Raw genomic sequence first — 23,807 nt, 5'->3', positions numbered from 1 at the left:
TTATTTTTCAGTACATCGCGGGGGTGCGTAACGCCTCCTCTTCTTTGTATTGGTTTCTTTTTTAGACGTGGAGGTATTTTCCACCGGTGTGTGAAGCCTGGTCTCGTTTATACCATTGTATCCATTTGCATCTAATTCAAGTGCGTCTTTTTCCTCGACGTTGTCTGACGACTCATACGATTGTGTTCGTTTGGGTTTCTTACGAAGATATTTCTGCATTAATAACAATCATATTGCAAAATCGATTTATTAGGAAAATACATTGTGCAAACTGGAAGAAAATGGTTCCTTTTTATTTGAAACCTCCCAATATACGATATCAACCAGATTTAAAGGGAATGTACAACATTTGGTTTTGCTGCAATTTTCAGAAATAAATGGATTTGGAGGATTAGTATGTTATAGCAAATATTGTTAAAATGACTTTTTTTCACGTTTGGGCTCGTAGATGCTGGAAAAACCAAGAAAACCAATCATGTATTTGCAGTCTGGTTCCCTGACCCCACTTAGGATAAAACGGAGCAATTAACACCTCTTCACAGGTGTTTAATCAATTGCAAAGAAAATGCGGAATAACTAATTGTGAAAAATTCAGAGCAATTTTTGAAAAATAGCCAGTTTTCTCCAACGCTGGTCGGCCGTCCAGCGTTGGAAAAACACTATTTTTCTTGAAATTGTCAGCACACCAGGAGCCACGAATTTACAGGATGCTTTTAGGTTGTCATTCCCTAACAATCCAGTAAGGTATTTCGCGATAATTAGATCATTTCGTTTTGTGATGTTTGCAAATGTTGTATCTTCCCTTTAAGCCCACATTTAAGTCCTCATGGGTAAGAAAATGACCTTTAATAGTAAAAGATTTCAACTATGAATATTTGACAATTGAAACACATATTACACACGACCATCAAGCACACCGTTCGTCATCCCGGAGCAGCTCAACCGGACCAAGCTAAAATATTTGTCATATCCGAATTGTGTATTTCGTCCATCCAATTCACTGTGCTCATAAATGCACACTCGAAATCAAGGATTTATGTTCACTTTAAAGTCAGGTATACTTACAATGTAGACACACCCAATGCCAATGACGATGCATGAGATTGAAAACGCGACCACAAGCACCATCAGAAAGACGCGCATCTCAGCAGGGTTGTAGGTAGTTGGTGATACTCCGTCAGCCGTTTTTCCTGCAAACAGGAATATCGTGCATGAAAATTGGCAGGTCTGGTTCGGCTGGTTGAACTTTAAATGGACTGAACATATTTTTAGGAGACATATCCACTTTGGAATTTGTCCACTGTGGGGGTTGAGCTTAATTTCAAAGGGGTACACAAAATTCAGAAAAGTGTATTTGTAGCAAATACCAGACAGACAGACAGACAGACAGACACACATACACACAGACCCACCCACCCACACACACACCTATTGATATTCGGAGGCCTAAGTGTCTGGATAACATAACCGGTCTACATTTCAGCACGCCTCCCTGAGACAATATAAAAGATAACAAACATTTCCCCCTTTTGAGATGAAGCGACATGTCAAAGTAGAGGGATTAATGTTCTATAATATAAATTTGTTTGTACTGACTCAAAGTGCTTTAGTGATGAATCCTTCATTCAACTATTTCCTATTAAGGGCTTCAAGCTTATGTAGCCTTTGTGTACATCTTTTGTCAAGAGTCAAAGAGCATCTTTAAAGTCACGTAGAAACATTTAATACGATTAATATTTGAATTGGGAACCACCATTAAAGCACTTTGAGTGTGTACACGATAGAGTATTAATCCCCCTCCTTTGAAATGTCGCTCAATGAACAATGAATGCTACAAATGTAGTTTTCTGGATTTTGTGCACTCCTCTTGAAATTAAGCTCCACCCCCACAGTGGAGAAATTCTGTCTCGTAAAAATATGTTCAGTCCATTTTAAGTTTGCCTTCCAACTGTCATGGTTTTGCCGCGAAAGTGCACGATTTTGTCGCAATTGGATCAACCACTCGTATACACACCCCTTTACACATTTAGGTCACGCCCACAAATTGGGCGGAAAATATGACGTTTTCAAATGCGAGGATGTTTAAGTCCTGTCTAAGTTTGTTTGAAAACACGGAAAGAGAAAGGAAACAAATGTTTCAAATGATCTTCTTAGATTGTATTCGTTTCACCCCCTAATCAAACTCCGCCCCTAAATCGGCAAGATTTAAGGTGGCTCCACCTCTTAAAATGATTTTCAGACAGCTTAGTCTCTGCGCGCCGGATGTTATGCTCAAGTCACAAATTAGGGCACGGTTTGTGCAAAAATTAAGGGCCTAAGCAGCTCCCCTATTGCACAGGCCTAGACGTGTTCATATGTATATAGTATATATGTAATATTTATAAATATAATCTTTAAAGATATAGTCCATCATTTGTAATTTGTGCATTTTGTTCGTTTGAAGCAACAAAAGTGTTCAAAATCTATAGAAGGGTACTGAACAACTAATCTGATGAAGTTTCAGCTCAGCTTCAGCTGTATATTTCGAGAAAAACAGCGTTCTAGCATCTCGATTTCAAATCAAATGTTGCTGAATCATGTTTTGAATTGAGCCTGAATTCAGCGTCCGTGACACGTTCTCACTGAGCCGATTGCAGCATAGAATAAAAAGCCTAGATCGACAGCGCGTATATACGCGCCATAGAGTGTGTGCACACATTTTCCCGTTCCCGCATGGACGCTCTAGTAGTGCGTGGGGCAAAACGTGCGTTACGCGCCCCTACATTCCCGTAGGTTTGTGCACAAACTTGCATTTGTATGCCCGTAAAATTAACATTTTTACCAGTAGTTATTATGTATCCAACAAAATTCAATGTGCATTTTCAAGCTGGATAGTAACTTCGAAGTTTGCTCCATTTTCCCTTCGTATTTATTTTTCGTTTCAAAATGGTGGTGCGCGTTGCTAAAAATTTCCAAATATCTGATAAATTGTGTATAGTAAGACATTGTTTATTAAAAGGAAAATGCAGAATGTAAATCCTGCTTTAAATTACCGTTGAATTATTTAAGAAAATTGTGAAATGTTTCAATGGATGATTTTAAAAATTTGTGTTACAATTATTATCTTTTTGGGATGAGAACAATTTACTTGAATTGCATTATATACGTCTGACTTTTAATGACAATAAATGTTGCCCCTGAAAACCGTTTTAAGAATGAAATTAGATAATGCTCCGGACTTTTGAATTACCTAATTAACCCCTAAAGTTTATTTACATTGTGCTCTACTTTTGGTACTCATTTTGTATAACATTGTGAGATTCTTGCGCCTTCTTGAAGATTTTCAGATGCTGGATACGCCACCAGAGGTCCAGAGCAAAATAACACAAATTTATTTGTTCTACTTTTTTTTAAAAATAAGTTAGTGATGGGCTGGAGAGGGGCGTGCATCCCCGGCCCCCCAGTATCCAACAGTACAAAACTGCATCTGATTACGGCGTATGTCATACCCTGAGGAGGGACAATAAAGAAAAAAAAATCTGGGTGTTGTCCTGTTAAGCTACCGTGAATTTAAATTAAAGGGGCACTTGGTCCTGAAATCCCCGAAAATTGTATGTATTGGATTGTTAACTTAGCCTATTTTAAACATCTGGTTGAAAGGAAACCAACCTAATGTCTTACCGTTCCCGAGAAGAGACGAAAAAATTCCGCTTGTTTACATCGGACATGACGGAGTACAAATGCGTTTTTCGTGTCGTTCTCAGTGTACGCTATACACGTTGTGCGTTTCGGGAACAGTGCGCGGTGACCAATTACCGATGCAAACAATTGTGGTTCCTTCAACGTCCGCAAAAGGCGAACACTTTACGCGTACGAATGAATTCACAACTAGCATCCAAACAGCTCGAATTTATGGGGTCGCAAAAGTGGAACCCCGAAATTCGTTCTCGCATGCACAATACAGGAATAACACAAAAACGCCCAGTTTTTAAGGGATAGTTCAAAGCGCGTTTTGTAGCCCCTTTAAAGGACAGCGCAATAACTATGGAAATAAGACGTTCAAAATGATCATTGTTCTGTTTGTTGATGAAGAATAACACTCAAACAGCTGTATGCAAGGGTTTTTTTAAGCAACGCGCACCAGCATTTTAAAACGGGAAATAAATACGAGAAATAAAATGGACCAAAATTTCGAAATAAACATGCAGCTTGACAACCCATTTTGAATTTTGTTAAAGAAATTACTACTTCAGGTCGAAAATGTTACTTTGCGAACATAAAAATATGTCTTTCCATACAAACCTACGGAAATAAAGGTGCGCGTAACGCAACTTTTGCCCCACGCGCTGCAAAATGGCGCCGCCCATGGCAGAACGCGCGTCTGTACGCATTGCCCATAGATATATTCTATATCTATGGCATTGCCGATCTAGTCTTTTTATTCTATATCTATGGATTGCAGCTACGCGATGTCGCGCACTGATCCGACGAATTATAGCAACCGCGCATACCAGAAACCGGAGCCTTTTTTGGCCCGAGAAAGATTTAAAGCTATTTTGCAACTATCCGAAAAGTAACTGGCGTAATTATTGTTGAAAAACATACTTGGTTGAAAGATAGTTAGGGGACTTAACTCCCTGTGAAATTATTCTTTTTGGCAAGCTGTCATTTTGAAGCAATCAACAGAAGAAGGCCTTTCCGACGGTGCTTCTTATAAGACGCACCTAGGAAATTTTATATTAGTAGTTCGTTTTGTCATTCGGCGAAGCGTGCGCAAGCATTGGCACGACGCACACGCACTTGCACGTGTCGCCGTAGCCATGCGCGTCGGCAAAATTAAAAAGCTTTTTTTCAATGTAAGATGATGTCTCAAAACCGCCAAACTTACTGGTTTGACTGGAATCCTCCTGCTGCTGCACAATTTTAACGTGTTTTTAGATGGGGTTACGATCGAGTATAAGCTTTATGTGGGCTCTCTAGGCTCATTATATTTTGCACTAAAATTTGTCGGGCACCATTTGCAGCATCAGCAGACATTTTCTTAAGTAGCATTTTCGGTATCATGGGGTCAATCTCAACACTTTAATCCAAAAACGGTAGTTGTGCGCGACATGTTAATTTAACTCGAAATTTTTGACATTTTGACCTTTATCCTCTGACCCCCATCCGACCTAAAGGGCAACTTAAGAATGGCCATTTCAGAAATACCCCCGACGGACAATGGCCTGGTAGCATCAAACCTTTTGTGCTCAAATTGTTAATGAAACTCTACCTAGCTCCCAGACTAATTCTTTGATGTCTAATCTTGATTTAATTCATATCTGACTTGATTTGATTCATATCTGATTTGATTCAGATGATCGAATCACAGAGTTTCATTTGTTTATTACCCAATGGACCCCTTGCATGTGACGTCACATCTGAGAGCAGCATCTTCTTCCTTTGCGATGGGCGATGCGCATTAGTACATCATTATAACTTTTCTCAATGAATTTAAATTAAGAAAAATGCTGCAAAGGGTCTATACGCATATTTTTGAACAGTCAGCGTCAATCAAAGTTCCTTTACTTTACCAAATCACAACTTTCATCTGTGTACATTTCTTTTCACTGTATTGAACTATTTTGAACTTTATATTCATTCGCCCCAATTGTAGCCATTTCCAATCCAAGCCATGTATTAATATCATCTTCTGACGACTTTACAAAATTGACAGTTAATACCTACCTGGAGTGTTGGAGGACTGAACTTCATCGTCAGTTGGCGTTGTGTCATGAGTTGCTGTTGTGGGGTGAGTTTTGGTAAGGCGTACCCTCGTGCGTGTATTGCCACCTACAGCAACACCCACTGCCTCACACACATATTCTGCATCATCGTCTACCGAAGGAAGTTGGATTGATGCTGAAGTTGAATAGGTGTTGTTCCTCAACGACGAACCTAAACGAAAGATTTGAAATCGTTAGGTTTTGATTATTGTTATAACTGATAATATTTATGTTATTGTTAGACGTATGGGGACGCTGTTAAAAAGCTGACGATATTTAAAACTAACGCATGATGATGGACCGACACCAGATTTTGTTGACGGAAGCGATACCAATGACAACACGATGTTAGAAATAACACTGCTTACCCATGTAGTCCGGTAGAACTAGAGGCCTGACGGTTGTAGAAGCGTTGAGTACTGTCTTTCCGCCCAAAAACAGACGCATCCACCTCAGTTCCACGGCAGGTTTGACATGCTCCATGACGCAGGTCAGGTAATGCACGGTGCTGTCGTGTCGTACTCTCACCTCGCACGTGTCTGCGTCGTGGTCTTGATTGCAGCCGATGACGGTAGGATATGGACGACTTGGGCAGACTGTTTGCAATATGAAGTGGGTTGTTTACAAAACTAAATGTTATCTGCCCAAATTTCAGTTCTGTACAATGGAACTTCATTATTCTAGATGCAAGGTTTCCGTTGATAGCATTCCCTTTAAAATGTTCATTAATGCATTAAGACTTGCACCCTCTTTTAGTCGGTTACAGCCCGATAGTCCGAAGGTTCGATAGTCCGAAGGTTCTCTAGTCCGAAGGGTCATTAGTCCGAAGGTTCGATAATCCGAAGGTTCGATAGTCCGAAGGGCCCATTAGTCCAAAAATATAATAAGGTCAATTAATCCGAAGGTTCGATAGTCCGAATAAACGATAGGGTTCGACAGTTCGAATCGACAATAAGGTTCGATAGTCCGAATAGATGATAAGGTTCGATAGTCCGAATATACGGTAGGGTTCGATAGTCCGAATTGACAATAAGGTTCGATAGCCCGATTTGAGAATAAGGTTCGATAGTCCGAGTAGTGTTCATTCGTTTTGAACGTACGCAAGACGGGCATTTACGTTTCAGCCAATGAAAAGCTTTGCTTGCCACGCTCCACCCACAGTTACCGCCCACCGTGACCGTCCACAGCCTTACTTTTATTATTCAAATTGTTTGCTGCATGCAAGAGGATTCCAACTCGTTGAGCGGTACAAACATCTAAATAACAAAAGAGGATCTCTTTCAATGAAAGCTGTCTGACACAATGCCTGCTGAATCTCTCTATCGAAGCAATTTTGCAAGTACATGTACATTGTACATGATGTGTTTTGAACAAAATCTAGTCGGTAAAGCAAACATAATTACGCACGTAATTAGTCTAGTGCAGGTATATGAATTCACACTGCAGGGAGTCCTCTCAGCATTTAAGCCTACTGTATACATACTGCCTTTAGTCATGGATCCCGTGGCCACAATCGTGTTCCTTTCTATGTTATTACTTTCTGTTATTGATAAGTGTACCCCCTGTTGATTTTTTTCTCGACGAAGAGCCGGATTTTCTCAGTTATTTCAACACTCTGTTTATGGGTTTTCTCTGCACGGGCTTATTGCACCTTTACCAAGATAGCGCTACAATAGAAACTATTCTGAAGGCTTACGTAGGGTACAGCATACAGTCAGTATTCAGATTAACAATACACTTGGAACGTAAGGAAAGAAAAAGGCTAAGACAGGGTACGAGTGCTATAAACACCATTATAAAGGCTTACGTAGGGTACAGTCAGTATTCAGATTATCAATACACTTGAAACGTAAGGAAAGAATAAGGCTAAGGCAGGGTACGAGCGCTACAATAGAAACTATTATAAGGGCTTACGTAGGGTACAGTCAGTATTCAGATTAACAATACACTTGGCACGTAAGGAAAGAATAAGGCTAAGGCAGGGTACGAGCGCTACAATAGAAACTATATAGGATTAAAAAGGCTTATACGTAGGAAACAGTCAGTATTCAGATTAACAATACACTCGGAACGCAAGTAAATAATAAGGCCAAGGCAGGGTACGAGCGCTACAATAGACACTATTATAAGGGCTTACGTAGGGAACAGTCAGTATTTAGATTTACAATACATAAGGCAGGGTACGAGCGCTACATCAGAGACAATGTAGGATTAAAAAGGCTTACGCAGAGAACAGTCAGTATTCAGATTAACAATACACTCGGAACGCAAGGAAATAATAAGGCTAAGGCAGGGTACGAGTGCTACTTAGAACAACAATAAAAACGGTACGAAGGATTATAAACGCTTACGCAGTACAGTCAGTATTCAGATTAACAAGACATATACATTGTATGCCTGTAAAAGCTAAAGGCCACCGTCTGGTACTGTCACTCTGAAAGCAAGACGAAAGTGAGGCACGAAATGGGGAACGTTCGACAAATGTGCCCGTGTGAATATCAATGATGAGGAAAGGGCACTTGATTTAAATGCATATCGCCATAAGTTTATAAACAAAGAAGAGGTTCATGGAGTTAATCATAAGTTTATAGAGTAAATCACCAATGTTTCACGGCGCTGAGAAAAAAGTTTGGGTCATTACATTTAAAAATAACCTAAACTGAATCTCCAATAAAAAGAAATATTTGTATGCAAACTGTTGAAAGAGTACAATGCCCTGAAATTACTAATCAACAAACTTAGCTGACCCAAGTTTCGGCAAGTCCTTCCAATTTTTATTTATAATTATTTATTTATAATACATGTGATATAATTGATAACAAGTCTTTTATTTTGTTAATTTCAGTTTTTATTTATCGGAGATTATACGATAGAGCTTCAAAGAAACAGACATTTGTTAGTGTTACTTTTCAATTGACAGGAAAATGGTTGACAAACTTTGTCGAAAGATTTCAACATGAGTTTGAGTTGTGCACTACAGTGTCTTATACACGTATACACGTACATGTACAACATTTCCAGTGCATTTCTTCATCACGTCATATGTCGCCTATAGGTACAACACTATACAACTCCACTTTATTGTTCCCGATCCTGGCACTTAGATATTTGTACTGCTCAACGACTTGGAATCCTCTTGCATTGTTATCATGATTAATACAAGCAGCGAACAATTTTAATAATAGAGGTAAGGCAGTAGACGGTCATGGTGGGCGGTAACTGTGGGTGGAGCGTGGCAAGCAAAGCTTTTCATTGGCCCGTCCTGCGTACGTTCAAAACGAATGAACACTAATGGGTAAAATGGTTCGTCAGTATGACACTTCGGACTTTTAGGTACGTTTCTTAATTCCCGAACGAAAACCTAAAATGAACTTAAGGCTACGTTCAGCGCTGTAATCTTTGATCTGTTGGTTATGCCGGAGTATGCCACCATGGGCAACACTGATCTGGGGATGTATAGGACAGCAGTGAACCTAACGCATTGCAGCCTTCTTGTGATTGGCTGTCACCAAACTATTAACATGATTACGACCTCCCATTTTACTGAGCGACTAGTGATTGACGTGCGTCCCTATTAGCTGAGAAAATGAGGGTATGGTTGACCAGACATCGCGTCTACAATTCTTCTCCCATTGAAAAAATGTGTTCCAAGATTTACATACTCCTCCGTAGTGTCGTAGTACTGTAGAATCAATCCGTTACAATTTTCCACGTGGCAGCACTCACAACGGATCGTACTCGTATGTATAAAACTAGCAAATACTATTTTCATAGTGACCTTTTTAGCCGATTTTCGGCTAAATTTGACAGATTTTTTGTTAAAAAACGAGTCTGACAGAAAATTTGACAGAACGGTTTCTTTTGGCAGATTTCTGGCAGAATTCTTCAGAAATGGTTGTTTGACAGAAAAACATAGCAAATTTGAAAAAAGGGTAGATTTGTTTTAAAAAGCTTCAATCTTTTCAAACAAACACTTGCAAAACAGGACGGGTTGCCTTGTCTTTGTACTGAGGTTCATTGGGAATCGGATTTCGTCGCCGGACGCAACCTCGTTTTAACTGAGTTATATACACAATTTCATAAAACCTTTATATGTTTATAGATTGTTTATAATGTAATTTAAACCTTAATTAAGGCAATATTACTACATCTGCATGTGATTTTAAATATTTATATTGTATATCGAGTAATTCATGCAATTTGGCAGATTTTTGATAAATCTGACAGATTTTCGAAGTGCATTTAGCAGAATTTGGCCACGACATTACGGTCACCCTGGCTTTTATTTTTTTTATACATACGACCCAATGTACTAGATTTTGTATTAAAATGTAGGTGCGTCCACTGCAAGTAGTAAATCGTGCTGCCCTACTATGCTTTATATAAATGCATTGTCTTTTAATAATAGAGGTTGGGTAAAGAATGTTGCGGTCATTGTAATGACCACGGTCGTTTATTGTGACCATAGATTCTAGACAAAAGGGATTATCAAATAGAGGTATTTTGTGAAGGAAGACGGTTAGGCTTCAGTACAATGGGCAAATAGTGTCCAGCGCTGCCATTAATTAGTCAAGAAGTGAAACATGGGATGTAAACTTATCCCACTTCATGCACAAGTGTATTACTGAGACAAAGAATAAGATCACGCTGGGTTTATGTATCCATTTTATTGTTGTATGAATTTATGAAAATAATTTTGCAACTACATGTATGGTTATTTGCATTAATTCGTCAATCATGGACAAAAGTTTGGAATGTGACTCTGAAAAGGCTCCAAATATTAAAATGTATATTTGTCGATGAAACTTTTGATGTCTTGGTGTAAGGCTTGATAGATGCATAATTGAGCAATACAACACGCAGAATCCAAACGGAGGGGGCAATTTTTGTTTTTAAACAAAAATCGTGATTTTAATGTCAATTTTGAATCAAAACGCTTTGATCAAGGTCATGTCGGCATAATAAATGAACAGTAACAAGTATGAAATACTTAGTTTCATAAACAGGCCATGTCATGTCTGTGTCATGCTTGGTTGAGCTACCATGACATAAACAAACTGCCCAAAATTCCCCCGTGACTACCCTTCCTTTACAAATTAAACCCAACGAGTAAAGGTGATGTTTTGAGGCCCTTATTGTTGATGTGAGGTACTGCTAAACAAATATGATTTGTGTGTACAATTTTAAAATCCGCAAAACATCACCCATACTCGTATTGTTTTGTGCGACAGGAGTGGGTAGTGGGTATTTTCGTTGTGATTGACATTTTGTATTGTGTGGCATAACTCATCCCTGGAGTATTTTAAAGACATTATGGCCTGTTTATCAATAAACTGAATTTAAGTATTCAATACAACTGCGTTTTCATATAACATTTGACCTTGAAATCACGAATTGTGTTGAATGTTCGTTCTTAATTGCCATAGAGTTATATTATTAAAACTAGAGAGCGCACTCCTCACGTGACCCCGTGCTGGCAAGGACATTTTGTAAGTGAGCAAAGCACATGCGCACAACACATAACGTAAGGCAAAACAGCACGGTAAAACAAGGCATCTTCGGGGGAAATTTACAAGTGGAACCAACAGTAAAACAACAAGATTCGCATTAAAGTCAATCCTGAAGTGTGCACATCCGAGTATTTTTTGCCCACTTAAAAAATGGCGGCGAGATCTACAGGGTGGCACGTCTGCATTTTGCGTGCGGTATAGTGAATGCGCGCTCTAGTTTTTTTTAATATAACTCTATGGTTCTTGCCCCCTCCTTTGGTTTTCGGGTGGCGTAGATCCTGTGTGTTGTACGTATTGCATAATTATTGTCTTGATTATGCATCTATCAAGCCAAACACCAATGTAAGATACAGTGGCGTAGCCAGGAAATTTTCAGTGGGGGGGGGGGGGGGGGGGGGCTGGGGGCAGGAACATTTCATGGGGGGGCGTCATGTAGACCAACGAACCCCCCCCCCCCCACCCCCCCCCCCCCCCCCCCCCCCACCCCCCACCCCGTGGCTACGCCACTGGTAAGATATCAAAACTGTCATTGTCAAATACACAATTTTAATATTTCTTGCTTTTTGACAGATATGTTACAAACTTTTGTTATTTGTTAATGGTGCATTTTATTTTCATGCTCGTTTTGGTTGATTTTTTTTTGTTACATATATCACAATTTCTGCGTAGGGGGTCTACCCGATGTTCCCCAATACTTCTTTTCCCCAATACCTATGTTCCCCAAAATCCTTAGGGTTAGGAGTTACATGGATAGGGTTAGGGGTTGGGAACATAGGTATGCACCCATTACGTTGTGGGTTAATCAATACCTGAACGAAATGCTGCGCTTTTGAAATACGGTTAACCAACAGGTGCAAACGAAACCATCATTGCTTCAACCCTGTGAGATATTTCTATAGAACTAGGGCGGAGTTGCGGGTCCCTTCCTTCTTTGTCTATGTGAAAAACACAATACACAGGGAATGGAGTAATACTAATACTTCGGCCCATGAATTGAAAAGGCCGTGGTCGCAGACACAAACATGTGTTGTATTGATTTCGTCAAGAAATCTCTTTCTTATTCGTTCAAGGTATTGGGCTCGAATGTGCCCGCCTCCTTTTCATAACCCGAACGTAAAAGGGACTAATGTCACGAGAGAGGGCCATTGGTCAATCACTGAGAAGATAACAAACGTGCATGGACGTACATATTACGTCCTTAGGGGCAATTAAGAAACGTACCTATTGAACCTTCGGACTGATTTACCTTATCCTAAATTCGGGCTATCGAACCTTCGGATTAACGAACCTTCGGAATATTGCGTCAGATATTCAAATTAACGAACCTTATTTCATTTTCGGACTAACAAACCCCCTCTTATGGAAATATTGTGCATTCGGACTATCGAACCTTCGGACTATCGGACCTTCGGACCATCGGGCGGCCCCCCTAGTAGTCTGACCCCAGTTTCTCATTCGGGAAAATAGTTATAATTTAATCGATATGCAAACTAAATTAAGTAGTTTTTTTCACGATGAACATGGTCCTCATCATCGTGACAAAATTAGTGATGGTATAAATTCCTCTGTCCTTAAAAATGACAACGCACATTTTGTACTGGGCACAACGATTTCACAGGATGCTTAATCCTGTAACAGACGCTCTACAATAGCCCCGCTTGATCTCTACTGGAGTTCCGCTGAGCTGAGCTGAGCTAGTGGCCCGCCGGAGCCTCGTGTGACTCTGAACTCTTTGATTGTGGGAATTGCTGGTCTATTTTTAGTAAGCGCGTGAATGTACGGGGTCTGGCGCGCAGATAATTGGTTTTCATGCAATTATTATTTCTTAATATTCTAAATAATTGGCTAAATCATGTAGGCCTACCCTTTGAAGCAAACAGTAGATTAAAAACACAAAATGGACTTGCCTTTATTATATACTTCAACCTGTCCGTCTTGTAACGCTTTCAAATGCGGTTTCAGCCGAAAGTAGTAGGTTCCCTCATCGGAGGGGGTGACGTTCTCAATGATGAGATTGAATTCATTGTCGATATCGTAGACGCCCTCTGGGATCCCGTTTTGGGGAGCCACTCTTCCCAAGAAGTACGAGATGAGGATGGATGCCGGGCTGGTTGAGCCATAGTGCCAGTAAATGACTTCAACGTCACCTATCGGGATTTGGCTAGATTTGACGAGAGAACAGGGTACGATCCCACGGTGGGCTCGTTCCAAGAACACAGAGCCATCAGTGTTCGCTTCGACTAATCCACCTGAAACAAAATGATGCACAAGAAATGAAATCTGATTTTATTATACATCGATCAAGAAATCTCTTGCTCTGCAAAAACATTCCTTTAGTTTTACTTTGTTTTGCTATAGGGCAAATGCATTTTGACATCATTGTATTCACAGTATTTATTTAATGTACACAAAAGCTCAATCATTTGTTGTCTCTAAAATGTGAACCAAAATACCGCCAGATATGGCCTCATGATTGTGTGTGAATGAAATTATGTAAGTATTATCAAGGGAAAATCGTTGCAGCAGTTCACAGAGCATGGTTTAATTATTTCTCCCTATTTCCCTGACGGTATTTGTCCGTAATTTATCGAGCAAGTTTTGATTACCCACATCGGAATTTCTCTTCCAACCACCAAAACAGTTAGGACTCTAACATCAATGTACTTGTAAATTGGAAAAAAAGATTGGCAAAAAATCAATATAATCCACAAAATAATTTAAATTATCATTACTCACAGAATAATAACAATGACACCCACTGCATTTCTCATCAGTTTGCCGTCGCTATAAATGGAAGAAAATAAAAATATATCAACATTAACTTGAAGTCGTTTTTTTCCAGGAATTAGTTTGTTCATTTGTTTTTTTTAGGTTTATTATTTATACCATTGTGTGAAACATCAATATCTTTTACCTTCAAATGCTTGCAAGCCATGAAAAAGGGCAATGCCCCAAATGCGATGTTTTAAACGCTGTAGAAATGGTTACGTCACACGTAATTTTTCTGTTTCTAAAAGGTTCATTATATTAATGCAAAATTTTACTTAATCGATTTAGAGGTGGGAAGAAAACCTCAGAATATTTTTGTAAAACCCAAGGAATCAGGTTGGGACTGAAACCCAATCCACATGTGGACCAAGGCAGAAATCAATCCTGAGCCATTCATGTGGAAGGGAAGTTACAAACCACTGCGCTGATTGGGTCAATGAAACATCCCAAATACAATCTCAGCTCCCTGGGCCTGGGGAGTATAACATGGATGCTGCCATTCTGGCGCAAGGCAGTTAAAATCAATCAATCAATAGCCATGAAAGTTTATCATAATTCATCTAGTTTTCAAATTCTTCTTAACTAACTTTTACTGATATGAAATAATGCACCCACCAGCAAGCACACTGTAAATGCGTCACTAGTTCTGCTTACCGATATATAGTGAAATAGCTGACACAACGTCCGTCTAAAATAGCTGTTCTAATATGTATGGCCAATTAATCTTAACTCTAAGTAGACTTCAAGTTCGATGCTGGAGAAAAATCCGAAGGGCGCTGTTGACGGAAGAGCGAGTTGTAGCTGTGTGTTGTGAAGTTGCTTATAATGTATATATAGCCCTGGTCAGGTGATTATCATGACCTCTGCTATAATGTTGACATAACTTGCATCGTTTGATCTTTACACATGCACTTATCATGATTAAATAAATAATTTATTTATTAACTTCTAATATCACTTGGCAACTGGCACAGTTTTAGTGGTGGCAGGGAAAATATAGTTAAGACATTCCAGGCAAATATACAAGGAATCAGGTAGGAACTGAAACCCAATCCATATGCCCAGGCGGGATTCGAACCCGAGTCACTGAGGTGGAAAGTACCACTACGCCAACATGAGTGTTTTTTTCAATCTAGGTTTGATGTCCGGTTCGGTCTTGTCTCTGACTCGATAATCATTGATAACAATATCAAACCAGATGAAAACTCTCAAAGACGGCGTCATATTAGAGGACTTGATGTTCCCTGAAGCAGAACACGGATAAACATATTGAGCTGAAGTTCCTCAACTAATGGGCATAAAAATCGATTGAAAAAGCTGAAGATTGAGAAGAGAGATAAACCTCGTGAAGGTTTCTAGCCCCCGGCCTCTCCCCCTTCAGTGGGCTGACTGAAAGTTCTGATTGTTTCAAGTACTCATACCATTATACCAGCAATGAGTCAAGTGTATCTTGTAAGCCATTAAGGCATACATTGCAACGACTGAAAGCAGAATAATTTCAAACCAAACATATTTACTCATATAAGTCTATCTATTACATTTGCACAAAATTCTTTGTTGTTATAAATAGTAAACTATAATGGTCATATATTACGGAATTCATAGCAGGAAATTATCATTTAAATAAAATATTTATTGGCCTAAAATGCTTAGCTTAAGTCAAGTGAAGAAGTAATGTTTCAGAATGTATAGAAAAATCCACTAAGTGCCCTTGTTAGCAAATGAGACCCCTTAAAAACCACACAGGCACTCTCGCACGCAACCTTTTATACATATACTTGTCAGAAGGACATTCCTACTCTTGCTCCCCTTTGTTTTTATTGGAATCTTAAACTCCTTTTCCTTTAATGGGGAGAAGATTTGGAAAGACGTACTTGAGGGGTTTATTGTCCACATTGTGCTTACTGCCTTATAAGGAGCAATGACTTACGTACTTTGAAACTAAAATGTTTATGACACTGGATTACACTGTCAACATCGTTAAGAAAAGCGATAACGTTTTGACACACTCTTGCATAAACAAACAAATAACCAAACCAACCGTAAAAAAATACAAATATAAAACACCACCCAATGGAATACAAAAAAAGAGTTTTATTGCCCTACGTATCTGTTGAGGAGAAACCTTGATCCTTCACCGATAATCTAGAGCAGGGTCCGGAATGTTTTCTCTGTGTGTGGTGATTGGTTTATATTTACGGTAGCTTGCCCAATCCGGATTTCATACATAAACAAGCATAATTATTAGCAGAGTTTATTGGTCTCTATTCTCATCTCAATACAGAAAATAAGTGGTAGAAAATTTCAATAACACTAATTGATACACTTAGGCCTACCTTTGCAAATAAGTGTGATAAAATAAATGTGCTCTGAAAAATGACAACCGGACTCGCTCTGTAAATGATTTGACAATATATGTGACACTAATTTACATCAAATAATTTCAGTCGATTTCAGAAAAATGTCAATGAGCGATAAACCTTAAGTCTCGTCCACATGATTAGTCCTACTGCATACGTTTCCAGCGCTGACAAAATATAGGAACAATCTCAACACAAATAGAAAATAAATAAGAAAAAAAACCAAAGACAGCAGCGTGCAAACTATAATTTTGTTTCTTTGTGAACTTTCTTCATTTGAAGCAACGAAAATAAAACTCTAATTGAACAACAATTCACATTGTTTCAAATATTAGCAAAACTGACTTAAAATTCCAAACAGAAAGTATAAAACGAACTAATTGTTTCTATGATTTTGATGTACGACGAAACGTGACGAGAGAAAACCTTCGAATGTGAGGGTAGACTTAAAAAGCATAACCAATTGCCAAATGGTTTAGATTGACAGTTGGCTTTCGAAATACTTCCACCAGCAACTGAACTATTCCCGGATTCCCCTGATTTTCTGGACCCACGCTGTCAGCATGTTTCTGATTTATGCCTCCTGATCTCGCTTAAAATCCCGGGAAATAAATATTTAATTGTATCATGATTTTCTGTAACATAATATGACCTTTCACTGAATTATGTTGCACATGATACAAAGCATTCTCATCAAGAACATAATTTTCAGCTTCAAGTACAATCTGACGAGCTCTTTAAATCTTGCGTTTTTAGGTATCTGATAATTCCACCTGCAAATGGATCTTTCCCCTGTGCCTGTTTCAACTCAGAAAGATAGATGACTTTATAGATATTAGGCATACGTTGAGTGGATACATCATCTTGCATATTTTTCAATATTTTATCCTTTTGATACCGCACATTTGTGGCATGATTCACATGAGGCTTGGAATTACAAGGAACAAAAACATCATCCGGAGTTCCAAAATCAACAGGAATCCAATTTGTGCTATCAGATTTTTCTCCCGTTTGATTAGACTGTACATGTTGTTCTTTGTTTCTCATGATTGGCAGGGATTTCACTTTGGCATTTTTCAGGTTGACATCGTTCTTTCTCTGGAATACTACTCAAAGAATCAACATTCTTTATAGAACTGCCTGGTCTTCGGATTATTCATAATCATAGTATAAAACCCACCGTGCAAAGTCTACCTGTTGTAGGTTTACGACTAAACAACCAACAAAGTGCTGGGTGATCAGTGATTATCTGGAATTTTGGTCCATGAAGCAGATACGAGGAGTATTTTGACTTCTTCAACAACTGCTAAGGTCTCAAGTTCTGTAATTGAATCATTCTTTTCTGCCTTATTCAAACACCTTCATCCGTATGCGATCACTTTTTCTGAATCATAATGAATTTGAGATAAAATGTACGCTAAACCTTGATGCATCGGTTTGGGGGATGAAATTTGAACCGTCAAATTTGGGGTAGGCCAAAATGGGAGGCTCACTGAGTTTTTAAGCTCTGGTAGGAGCTTCTACGAGTCACTTTGGTGTCCGTCGGTAGGTCGTCTATAACTTGACCAAAATATTTTACAAAAATTGAGCAAATGCCATGACGGCGTCCGTAAATGCACTCTAACATTGTTTGTAACAATTCGTTGTTTATGAAAATCTTGAAAACGGAAGCAATATATGTGCAGCATTGTTATAGTCAAGTGGTATTTTCTGTAGTGGTTGGACGGTATCCAGAAGGAGGAAATGAAAATTGACGAAACAAGTATGGTATTCCATATGTGCATGGGCGTCGCCAGGATTTTTCTAGAGGGGGGCAAACATTTTTTTTTGCCAAAAATGCTTGCATTTCTCAACATATTCTCGATTTATCAGTTTAAGAGGGGGGCAGGGACATGTTCCCTTCCCCCCCCCCCCCCAAACATTAAATTTACACCACTTTGTCTTCGCCCCTCTTTTTCTTTTCTTTTTCTCTTTTTTTCTTCTTCTTCTTCTTCTTTTTTTTTTTTTTTGCTTTTCCAGGGGGGGGGGGGTTCAAGTGCCCCCCTTGCCCCCTCCTCGCTACGCCCATGCATATGTGCCATCGGCGTTGCATTTTTTGCAAGAGCTTATTGTGCACTCGCACTTGTTGTTTAAGTATCTCAAAAGCCTGTTGGCATTCAGCAGACCAGGTAAATGGAACGCCTTTCCTGGTCAATTTGGTCAGTGGTTCAGCTATTTGGCTGTACTTATTTACACATCTATAATATCCAGTTATTCCTAAAAAAAGGATTCAACTTCTGATATATTTGTGTGCGCTGCTTAATATTGAACAATACTTGTTTTTGCCGGATCAGCAGCTACTCCGTCTTGTGAGATAACGTGACCTAAGTAACGTACCTTGTTCTCTCAAAATATACATTTTTTGGGGCTTGAGTTTCAGGCCAGACGATCTAAACCTATCAAACACTTGTCGAAAATGGTCCATATGTTCTGCAAAAGACCTCGAAAAAATGATGACATCATCAAGATAAATTTAAGCTATTTTCCAATGTAAAACTCTGTGGAATGTGATGGGGGCTTAATGCAAACCAAAACGGAGAGCATTAAATTCATACTGACCCTCTTGTGTGCAAATGTAGTCTTACTCTTAGAACTGTCTTCCATTGCTATTTGCCAGTAGCCAGATCCCATATCAAGCAATGGAAAATACAAAGGCTGATTATGACCTAAATTATTGATGGAGTCTTCGATATTATAGTGGGAAATTATCACGTTCACTATTTCCGTTTATCGTCCTGAAATCAATACAAAAACGAAAATTGTTTGTTCCTTTCTTCTTTACCAATACAATACCACTAGACCAGGGTGATGTATAAGGGGATATTATAGGTTTTCTCAGCCAATTTCCGAAAATGTTCATTCACTTCTGAAAATCAGTCGTTCATTTTCGTCTGAATCTGAAATCACTCTGAACATGCATTTCATTTTCGCTACAAAAGCATCCGATTCCATTTCAGTTCAATCAATTTAAGTGATTGAGCAGCACCTTCCGTTTCTGTCCAATCTGATTCGTTTACAAGACTTCCTTTTCGCTTTTAGTGGGCGATTTCAAACATTGGCCATTCTATTCCACTTTTAGTTTAATGTTATGTGATGTAATCTGCTATATTGAATGAAAAAAAAAACCGTATTTTTGATTGCACATTCACGAAATTGTATTCCAGAACTCTGCGCGAAAAGGTATGCTTGCGTAAATGAATGCAAAGGTAACGTAATTGGCCGTCTGTTTCTCAAAACCGAATGCACGGACAATGAAAACGATTGAACTTTCGTTGAATTGAAATGGATTAAAGACGTGCATTCATATTCCGACGAAAAATGAACGACCGATTTTCAGAAGTGAATGAACATTTCAGGAAATTGGCTGGAAAACCTATATTATTGTCTCTTAACAATTAGTGAACCTGCGCCCTAATGTTTGATTGTAGGTGCGGAGGGTGCCTATAATAATTGCCGAGACCTTATCAGAGGATGATTACCCGTGTTTATGGTATGTTTTATGGTATGTAAGGGAGTACTAGATCGTTTGAAAACGTCCGTGTGCTCCGTAAGTCCTGAGTCAGTATTTACGGAGTACACGGACGTTTTTCAAACTTTTCCTGAGAACTGACTCAAGTTGATGCCTTTGGTCTCCATTCAGATTCCCATTTGACTTGTTTACCTGTTCAAGGACTTCCTTAGTTTGTTTCATGGTACGTATTCGTCGTGCACCACTATACTTTGAGGCTTGAGTGTACACTGCACTATTACACCTCCGCCCGCTTAGACATATAATACTCTAAATTGACTTTCAATAACCAAACCCGACCTCGGTGAGGGCGCTTTGTCCATGAGGTCTATTGGGTATGTAGTGGGGACGTGTGCAGGTTTTGGAGCCAGTAAAAGTGATTCAGGAAAACCATTGTCAATTTGTTTGCTTATTTAATAGAAAGTCTAAGTATCCAAGCAACAACAAAAAACGATTTGGGGAGGATTGTTTTTTCATTCGACGATAAGTCCAAATTGTAGCCGAATATAATTATTGTGTTGCTAGAAAAAAAAGAAGCTCAAAAAACAATGCGAGACAATCTTAAAGGCTCTATGATTGCAAGGTACTGTCCCCGTAATCAGATTGAAAAGTTCAGCTAAAACTTTGGCAACATGTTGTGGTAGTCACCGCCCCATCAAAATACTTTTGGATGATCATAGTACGAAATGGACAATTGACTCTTGATATTTATATTTACACTCAATAATTAGTCTTAATTATTTGAACAACCTGGATTTGGCTCCGCACACGATCGTTTCAATAACATTGACAACATTTTTCATTAAGATGATAAGGATGTCATTATGATTTCTTTTTTATCAAAAAAGGTTCAAGGGGTAGTAAGTCACACCAGTTTTAACACCCGGCTGCTTAGACGTATATTACTCTTAATTTACTTTCAACAACAAAACCAGTCCGTAAGGGCGCTATATGCATGAGGTCTATTGGGTATGGGGCGGGGACGAATGCAGGTTCTGAGAGCCAGTAAGTGAATCAGGGAAAAACATTGTCAATTTGTTTGGTTATTTAAAAGAAAACGCAAGAATTCAAGCAAAAACCGAGATTTTTGGCGTATAGGTGCCTATGCCCCTCGCACGCACGACAGATCCACCCGAATTTTCTGTAATATGTAAAGTTCTATAACTCAACCAGGCTGGATTTTGTTTCGATCGATGACAAATTCCAAATTATAGGTGAATATAATTATTGTGTTGAAAGAAAAAAAAACAGCTCGAAACTACAATGCGAAGTCAAACTTGAAGGTTTTATGATGGTAGGCATTGTACACCTGTTATCAGCTTGACAGTTCAGCCAAAGCTAATAGACAACACGTTATTGCATGCAGTCACCGCTAAATCGATACACTTGGATGATCAAAGTATATGTATACGGAATGAAAACGTGACTCTTGACCTTTATATTTACACGAGTCGTCGCCTCGCCAGATTCGCGGAGGGTGCAACTTCGTCACATCACCTGCGCAGCTATCACACTACTTCAATCCATGATTAATGACCTAAAAGCTTCTTGCATACAGAGTGCCCTCGCCGAGGCCTATAGTCTTTGTTCCCTTGATATTCAGCAGTAGGCTTTCACTGCCATTGAAATAAAAAGCCATCCTCGGTGAGGGCGCTCTGTCCACGAGGTCTATTGGGTATAGACCTTTATCATGCTGCCCCCATTTCAGTCATGTTCCCTGTATCCTTCCCAATAACAGTACTGAATGATAATGTTTTTGTGCAAAAAAGAACCAGACTATTTGTCCTGCCAGCCTCGCTTTGGTTACATAAATTTGAATGGGAAAAAGTCAAATGGCTGCACCATGATAAAGGTCTATTGGGCGGGGACGTGTGCAGGTTTTGGGAGCCAGTAAGTTAAGCAGGGAAAACATATCTCAAATTTGTCCACGCCATAAAAATCTTTGACAGTATTATTGTTATTATGCAAAAAAGTGGGACATTTTTTAGATGAAGGGTAATGTAGAAAATCACGGTACAAATTCCTCGAAACTCCTTCATTCATTGTCCCAACTTTTGGGGCAGTGTGGATTTTGGGGTCCAATGAACTTCAAGACTATATCCTCCCTCTTGTGGTCCCACAGAATTTAGATAAGAAACAATTTTTCTAATTCTGCCCCCTACATTAATGTATAAGGCAAAATCTACCGGTCTTCCTGAGTTAGTAATATCATTATTTAACAATAAAAGTTAAATCACTATTCAACATGGTGTTTAATGTATACATATTGGATACACGTTATTTATATAAGCAATGCTCCTTATTCTGAGATTAATGATCAAAATGATAATATTCTCCTCTGATTTCGATTTTTATTGTGTACAATACACATTAATTAGACATGTACAGAAGAAAATGATAAGTAGAACAACTTGTGATTGGATAATTAAATCTATTCACATTCATCACATATTCCCATAGACGGGCTATTATTGTAGGATTCCGATTGCCAGCTGAAAAGGAAGAGACAGGAGACAAAGTGGTTGAATGTATGTTGAATGGTAAGGCACTTTTATAAAACAACAAAATCTTCGAACCCAAACAAATACACATATACTCTGTAAAATAGTCATTTAAAAAAGACTAAAAATAGAATGTGGAAAAAAAAAATTGTTTTCATGCCTACTGAGGTCGTGAGTTCGAGTCCCATCCGATTGATTTTTTTATAAGTGTCACTCTGAGGTTACATACTGAGTATACAGCGTTATACGTTAGTGAAGGGCAAAACCTAATATAAATTCCTTATGCATGTGCACAAAAAAATATATTAACTCAAGCCATTTCTAGACTCCAGCCAGGACTTGGCAGTAGTAATTAAAGTTCTGTAATACTGATAACACCGTTTTAAGCATGGTGAGTTCAACTTCAAGTGGTTATCTCAGTTTCTGAGATCACGTGGAACTTCCGCTCATACAATAAAGCGCGTGCTATGCGGTGTGCAAGGACGGATCATGAACACAACTTTGGGGAGGGGCCTAAAAAAAAATGGTCCCCCCAATGTGTGTCCAAAAGAGCCCCGCAATTTATTTTGGATTCAAGGTGCTCTGTGGTGCGATCTGAGACAATTTCTGAACACTTTAACCAATTTTTTTTAGGAAAAGATGGTTCGGGTAATTATCAGCACCCAGACTCCAAGCGGTCTTAAACAGAGTGATTAATACCGACCAAGCACATATTCCCATTCATAAATACCTTTTCGGTAACCTCCCCCCCCCCCCCGATTTTCTTCAACAAGTTCACTTCATGTTCTTTAAACACCCCTCTAGCTAAATAATGGAGTGTCCAGCTGGCCAGTAAGATGTAAACAACTCCTTTTATGGAGATGCGCACGTCGCGCGTAGTGCGCGATGTCACGCAGAATGCACCTGGGGCGTTGCGTTTTCGCTCGTACCCCCCGCCCTGCAAACAGGACGCTGGGATACTCTGATTTTCCCAGAATCTTGTGAAGGAAGGCTACAGCTGTTCAAGACCGCAGTAAGACAATGTGCGCAAATGCTATCCGAAAACTTCCCACAGAATTGCGCACATTCCATACTGAATGTGATTTATGTTTCATTGCGGACCATGTGAACAAAATTTTGAGCGTCGCTTTATCAAGGGCGGATCCAGAACACAATTTTTTGGGGCGCCAAAAAAATTTTGGTCCCCCCAAAAAGTGGGTCAAAAAATTACGGCGTGGGGTTCGGGGCCCGCTTAAGGGCCCCGAATTTTTTTTTGATTCTAGATGCTCTGTGGTGTTATCTGAGGCAATTTCTGACCACTTTAACCAATGTTTTTTGAGGGAAAGATGGTGGTGTACTCAATATTATTACGATGTCACATAAAAAAAAAAAAAAAA

The 23,807-nt window shown here is 39.1% G+C and overlaps 1 protein-coding gene across 1 annotated transcript; it reads right to left on the bottom strand.

The window, feature by feature from the left end:
• Nucleotides 1-19,026, bottom strand: LOC119736753 (tyrosine-protein phosphatase non-receptor type substrate 1-like). The gene is made up of 6 exons (XM_038210765.1): nt 19,008-19,026; nt 13,162-13,503; nt 6,113-6,340; nt 5,707-5,916; nt 1,066-1,190; nt 1-213 (listed from the first exon to the last, which is right to left on the bottom strand). Exons 1-6 carry the CDS (start codon nt 19,024-19,026, stop codon nt 1-3), a joined length of 1,137 nt encoding a protein of 378 aa, XP_038066693.1.
• Between the last annotated feature and the right edge of the window lie 4,781 nt (nt 19,027-23,807).

This window comes from Patiria miniata, unplaced genomic scaffold (genome assembly GCF_015706575.1).
Source record: "Patiria miniata isolate m_02_andy unplaced genomic scaffold, ASM1570657v1 HiC_scaffold_3, whole genome shotgun sequence".
Taxonomy (NCBI): domain Eukaryota; kingdom Metazoa; phylum Echinodermata; class Asteroidea; order Valvatida; family Asterinidae; genus Patiria; species Patiria miniata.
This window is presented reverse-complemented; position numbering and strand designations above follow the sequence as displayed.